Source organism: Otolemur garnettii, unplaced genomic scaffold (genome assembly GCF_000181295.1).
Source record: "Otolemur garnettii isolate 467f Iridium unplaced genomic scaffold, OtoGar3 scaffold00182, whole genome shotgun sequence".
Lineage (NCBI taxonomy): Eukaryota > Metazoa > Chordata > Mammalia > Primates > Galagidae > Otolemur > Otolemur garnettii.
This window is the reverse complement of record NW_003852577.1, coordinates 2,755,763-2,762,442: the sequence shown is the minus strand read 5'-3', so window position 1 is coordinate 2,762,442 and position 6,680 is coordinate 2,755,763. Positions and strand designations below refer to the sequence as shown.

The following is a 6,680-nucleotide window of genomic DNA, read 5'->3' as shown; positions in this document are numbered from 1 at the left end:
TCTCCTGCCTCCGCCTCCCAAGTAGCTGGGACCACAGGCGCCCGCCACAATGCCTGGCTATTTTTTGGTTGCAGCCGTCATTGTTGTTTGGCGGGTCCTGGCTGGGGATTTGAACCCGCCACCTTAGGTGTATGTGGCTGGCACCTTAGCCGGTTGAGCTATAGGCACCGAGCCGGGAGAGTAGATGTTGGATGATGAGTGGGTAGATGGATGAGTGGGTTGATGGATGGATGAGCTGATGGATGGGGGGGTAGGTGGGTGGATAGATGGGTGATGAGTGTGTAGATGGGTAGATGAGTGAATGAGTGGATGGATGGGTGAATGAATGGAATGAATGGATAGGTGAGTTGATGGATGAGTGGGTAGGTGGATGGATAGATGGGTGATGAGTGTGTGGATGGGTAGATGAGTAGAAGAATAGATAGGTGAGTGAATGAGCAGATGGATGGGTGAATGAATGGATAGGTGAGTTGATGGATGGGTGGGTAGGTGAGTGGGTCGAATGAATAAATGGGTGGGCAAGTGGATGGACACATGAATGGATGGATTGATGGGTGGATGGATGGATAGGTGGGTCGACAGACAGACAGATAGATGGAGCATGAGAAACTGCATTTGGGAGAACTTGTGTAATTGTGTAATTGTGTAATTGTGTGACGGGAGTTTTGGATGCTCCTGGGAGGCCCAGGTGGGTTCCTGTGCCAGGTGTCAGCTCTTTTTGTACCCTGGCTGCACCATCCTCTGGTCTTCCACACTGTGCCAGGTTCAGGAAATGATCTGATGCACATGTCACAGCACCATTTCTCTCATCTCTACGCTGTTTCAGCTGCAGATTTGCGAGCTCTGCTCTGTATCCAGTGCTGGGTCTTGTGATTCCCAGCCCCTGGGATGGGCTTAGGTGGGGAACAGAGAGCAGGAAGGGGGCCTCGACTGCTGAGGCTGATGCTGTGACAAAGGCTCAGGTGGGGCTCAGGCACAGTTCTGAGCGTCTCGCAGAGGTCACCTCATTTAATCCTCCACACAGCCCTATGAGGAACAGTTTATTATATCCCCACTTTCCAGATGAGGAACTGAGGCACAGAGGTTACTCAGGATTCAACTCCAGTAGTCAAATGTCTCCATGCCTGTCCCTCCTCCCCAGACTCCATGCCAGAGTCCACTGGGCCCCTGAGGACTCTGTACCAGGGCTGGCTGAGCTCCCCAGGTCCTGGAGTCCTTATGGGCTCACCTGTCTTCCCACTCCCCCAGGATGTCACGACCGGGCTGTGCTGCTCTATGAGTATGTGGGCAAGCGGGTTGTGGACCTGCAGCACACCGAGGTCCCTGATGCCTACCGTGGGCGTGGCATCGCCAAGCACCTTGCCAAGGTAGGTGGCTATGTCTGGGAACATGGGGACCAATGCCTCCCAGCCCGAAGAGATAGCAGCCCTAGCTGCTGAATCTGGCCTGCTTCTTAGCCGCAGCTCTTGGGGGTGGTGGTGGCCCCTCTGAGCCTAGGCTTCCTGTTCTGCAGAGCCCTGGCAGAGCTAAGCCTCCAGGGTCCCCACATACCCGCTGTGTAGCAGGAGCTCCACAGTGCGCCTGGTTCTGTCCCAGGACCCAGGGTCTGGCGTGTAATAGGTACTTGGTAAACAGAATAAATGGATGGGTGTTCAAGTGTATTGCCCCACACCCCATTCCTAGCCCTCAGCCTCTTCATCCCCACAGCATCTTAAACCCCAGCTTCCTAGGCAGCAGATTTGGGCCTAATGGGAGAGGATCACAGCTGGAGCAAAGAAGGGCCCTGATTGTCCCCCAGTCACTGCTTCTGGGCTTAGCTGGGCCCCTACTGGCTTCCCCTACCCCTGTGTCCCCTAGGCACTATTCCTGGGCTTAGCTGGGCCCCTGCTGGCCCCCCTCACTTCCCTCAGGCTGGGAGGGTATAGGGCCCTCCTTGGCACTGCCTGGGGCAAGGGGCGTTTCCTACGGGGGCTCTGAGGGGGAAACCCAGGGAGTTACTGACCTGTCCTTGGTGGGAGGGCAATGGGGGGCCTTGGGGGCTGCACTGAAAGCAGTAAGGCCACCTTCTTGGGCTGAGTGGCCATAGGCCCTGCTGACCACTGTCCTCTCTGCCCTGGCTCCTAGGCTGCCCTGGACTTTGTGGTAGAGGAAGATCTGAAGGCCCATCTCACGTGCTGGTACATCCAGAAGTACGTCAAGGAGAACCCCCTGCCACAGTACCTGGAGAGGCTGCAGCCGTGACCTTGGCCATATGCAGGAGTGCTCCCTCCAGACTTTCCCACTCGGCCTTTGCCCAGCCCCACATGCTCTCAGGAACCTGGTCCCTCGGGGAACAGATGCAGAGTTATTTTTGTAAGGAGCCTCATCTGGCCTCACATCCAGGTCACTACAGGCAGCTGGCCAAGGATGGGCAGAAACCTGTTGATCAAGGTGCAGGGGAGGCCAGGCAGTCTCAGTAGCTCCTACTATGCAAGGGCGTCACAGAGACCTTCCACAGGCAGCATGGGGGCCTATGTCAGTCTGGGTCCTTCCTGCTGTTCCCTGCTCAGCAGTCAGCAGGACGGCTGATTTGAGACCCTAACCACCACCTCTCCTGGGCCTGTTGTGTCCTTTTTGCAAATAAGAAGAATGCCCTGGAGCCAAGAGGAGGAATAAGAAACCTCATGTGCCAACATCTGAATGTGACAGTGTCAGGCTGCACCTGCCACGTGTGCTCCCCCTCTCTGTCTCAGACTTCTAGGCCTAGTGGGAGCCACAGGAAAGGGCAGCCTTCCCCAACGGGAGAGCCAAGGAGAGTGGTGGGCATAGCACAGGCTCAGCTGTGCATGTACACACGCACACACACATGAACACACATGTGAACACATGCATATGGGATGTGGCATGTGGCCAGGCTGGTGGAGATATGTGTGGTGGGTGTTCTCTCCTTGGTACTCTAATTTCTGTTGGCCTCTCCTAGATTGCTGTGCAAGACACCGACACCATCCCTCGGGGGCTGCCCTCCCTGCACCTATCTGCCAGGTGCAGCTCTGTGGCTACCCTGGGAACTGCAGGATGAGTGGATGTCTTAGAGCTGGGCTGGGAGGGAGATGGACTGTCCAAAAACTACCCTCGCCACCCAAGAGGAAGAAACATTTTAACTCAGAGGGGTTTCCTTTTCAGCCACTAGATACCAGAGTGGCCTGTTTTGTGGCTGGCCACAGTTAGGCAGGCTCTGCCACCCATTGGGTACTAGGGCTCCTCCCCAGACCAGCCTTCCTGGACACGGCCTGGTCACCAGTCCAGGACATTTTGCTTCTCTGGGACCATCCTGTCTGAGGCCCTGCAGCTTTCTCAGGGGTTGGTTTGGGCTCAGGGTCCCAACTTCTTTTGCCCCATTCCCCAAAGCATCAGATTTGTTCCTGTTCATCTGTGGTGCTAAAGGGTGACCAGGAGTTAGGGGTTCTTTGAAGCTGAGACATTTAACACCAAATCCCTTGGGGATGGTGTGTCCCCTCCAGACCTCTGGGTGGGGGTGGGGGGGGTCTGGGACTGGGCTTTGGGAGGTAGGGAGAAACTGACCAGGACCCCCCCATGTCTTCCTCTGGTGCTGGGGCCAAGGGAGGGGTGCGTGCTAGGGCACTGGTTGTCATGGTGACCCCTCTATCTGACTCCCTGTGGCAGCTGCTGGTGTGGCCTATGGTTTCATTTTCCACTCACCTTCATGCTGCCCCGTCTCTTGGCACGGGAGCCCCATTGCTCTCTCGGCCACATCAGCCCAGGTACCCATCCCAGTTATGGTACACCCAGGTTTTTCCTCTCCCTCCCCCAGGACCATTGAGATCAGCATGTGTGAGGCCTGACAGCATGCCTCTGAGGGGCCCAGAGCCCCCACCGCCATGTTTAGGGCATGGACCAGCAGTGGTGATATCCTGAGCACCCTCTGCAATCCCAGCCCTCACCTCATGTGAGATGCTTCTGCTCCTCCAGGAATTCCTGGGAGCTGAGACCACCCTCCGCAGCTGAGTTTGCCAAAGAAGTCCCTAGGTCTCTAGGAAGACGCAGCTGGCAGGAAGTAGACTCATGCTACCCCTGTCCCCTGCAGGACTAAGGTACCCCATTCCTGGTGAAAGAGCAGGTTGTAGGCCAAAGAGTGGACAGATGGGCCAGGGCCCTCCTCCCTTTCTCCCAAGGAGTCACCCCCTCCCTATCTGCACATCCCTCCCCAAGTTCAATCACAGACTCCATCATGATTCCTGGTAGATCAGTGAGCTGGACTATGGCCCACCACCTTCCCAATCTGCCCATAGGAAGGCCCTGCAGTGGTGGCACTGGGGACTCCCTTGGGAGGCCCCAGAGGTATAGCAGGGACCCTGAGGAACAGAGAGAGCCATGTGGCACCAGGAAGGAGAGGGCCTGTCTCTACTGTACTGTTGCCTCAATCTCACAACCCTGGTGCTAAGCCCTCACAAGTGACTTGCCCACCAGCCAGGCCATAGATCACTCAGTACTTGAACCAGCAGACGTGGGGTATGGAGTCTACAGCCCAGGTTTGCACAGGGCCTGAGCCCTGCAGGTATAACCTGGGCCTCTCTCCTCAGGCTGCCTTAAAGTACCATTCACCTCATTCTAGGGGCCACCAGGCTATGCAGGGCTGGGCTGTGGTCCCTCGAGAGCCTCATGCCTGCAGCAATAACCACATTCCCCAGGCCAGGGGCTCTGGGCCCACCACAAACACCCCTGAAACCCCTAACCCACCCCTCGGCTAGCCTCTGGTGCCACCCCCTGTGCCTGGTGACCCAGTCTTGCCTCTGTGCTATCCTGGGATACTCTAGTCACTTGTGGCCAATACGTCTCAGTAAGACCTGTGCAGGGCACAGCAGAGGAACCCTTGGGTCCCTGCTCCCCTGCAGACCACTTGCTGTCCTGCCAGTCTCATCTGGTGAGCTTCTCTTTCTTGCCTGGCCAAAATAGTTGGTAACTTATGTGCCTTTCCTACTTAGGACCCGTTACAGGTGGTGTCTGGGTCAAGGCTGGTCTCTAGACCAGCTCTTTGTTACTTTCAAACTTGTGAACAGACTGCACATTGTGCTTTCCAATACACGTGAGGCCTGGTGAAGGGACATGCCGTGTGGCCCAGCACTGGCTGCCTGGCTTTGTCCCCCTGCAATTTTGTCTTTAGTTCTGTTTTTAATTGGTGAGGAAGCTGGAGAGCCTCTGAGTCCCTGGGCCTCCCTGAGGAGGGAGTGAGAAGTCAGGCTGGGAGTGGTCTCCCAGGCTGGGATTGGCTCCCTCCTTGGTATCCCCCACTTTTTCTGCGTGTTGGGCTCAGCCTCACTTTTCTTTGAGGATCTGAGGGGTCTGAGCATAGTCCAGGTTTGGTGAGGACTTCTCACAGGGCAGTGATGGTGTCAGGGTCCTAGAGTCTGGGTAACTGCCATCCATGGCTGTTCCTCCCTGCCAGCCCAGGTCTCACACCTTAGTTCCTGCCACCTCCTACAGCCAGGGCTCTGGGGCCTCTCCCTCACCAGAGCAGCTTTGTGGGCCTCTAGAGAACAACCTATGATGACATGCCAGCACCGCTCTTGGCTGTGAGCTCTGTGAAGAGGCAGGGCCAGCCTCATGCTCACATGGACCCATCAGGGGAAGCAGTGGTTGCTGTTCCCAGAATACCAGGTCAGCCTCATCCCATCTCATGCTGGCTACCCAGGGAGGAGTAGACTCCCAAAGGAGCACTTTCCTTCCCGGCTCCCACTTGGGGCTCCACACAGCAACTACTAGCCCTGTTGCACACCTGCCCCACTCAACTGTCAGCACTGCCATGAGACAGGAGTGTTAGGCCTGTTTGACAGATGAGAGCGGGACTGAGGCTCAGTGTGGGACAGTCATAAGCTTGTAGCCATACAGCTTGGGGAGGACTCATACCCTGTCTGCTCTATCCTGTGCCATGAGGTCTGTCTACTTAAGGTGGCAGATGGCCCCAGAAGGCAATAAACAGGCTCAGCGCCTGTGACTCAAGTGGCTAAGGCGCCAGCCACGTACACCTAAGGTGGCGGGTTTGAATCCAGCCCAGGCTGCCAAACAACAATGATGGCTGCAACCAAAAAAAATAGCCAGGCGTTGTGGTAGGTGCCTGTGGTCCCAGCTACTTGGGAGGCGGAGGCAGGAGATTTCGCTTGAGCCCAGAAGTTGGAGGTTGCTGTGAGCTTTGATGCCATAGCACTCTACCCAGGGGGACAGCTTGAGGCTCTGTCTCAAAATAAAAAAAAAAGGCAATAAGATAAGACTCCCAATAATTTCCTTGCTTGTTTAGAAAGCTGAAACGGGGTTCTTCCTTCAGCCAGAAGGTGCTTGGCTGAGCAAGAGCACAGGCTGGGTGGGGAAGGCTGGATTGCACGTGAGGCTGGGAGTGTAAGCAGAAATGTTAGTGTGGCCCCTGACCACATACCCTATTCTTCCTTTCTTCCTCAGTTTAGCATTCTCAGATTTGTTCAAGTCCACCTAAACATCCCTTTGCTATTCTCAGGGTCCCACTCCTTGATTGCTGCCCTAAATTTCACAGAGGAGATCCAGGAGACTGAACTCTGTGCTGACTGCCGCTGCAGGGTCACATTAGGGTGTGCTTTCAGTTGTAAGAGTCATGTCTGCAAGATATTAAAGAGATTCATTTCTGATTGTAAAAACGCTCTCCGGTTTTCTAG

General features: G+C 55.7%; 1 protein-coding gene across 2 annotated transcripts in view; it reads left to right on the top strand.

Moving 5' to 3' along the window:
- The window catches only part of NATD1 (N-acetyltransferase domain containing 1), a 14,791-nt gene extending 8,749 nt beyond the window's left edge, over positions 1-6,042 (top strand). Inside the window, exons 2-3 of one of the 2 annotated variants that reach the window (XM_003800725.3) lie at positions 1,249-1,367; positions 2,125-6,042. In XM_003800725.3, the coding sequence (XP_003800773.1) occupies positions 1,249-1,367; positions 2,125-2,241 (236 nt within the window). In that variant the 3' untranslated portion in view covers positions 2,242-6,042. Of the gene's footprint in view, positions 1-986; positions 1,368-2,124 lie in introns of those variants that run through there. The other variant, XM_023507439.1, reaches the window with a different exon arrangement.
- The last annotated feature ends 638 nt before the right edge of the window (positions 6,043-6,680 follow it).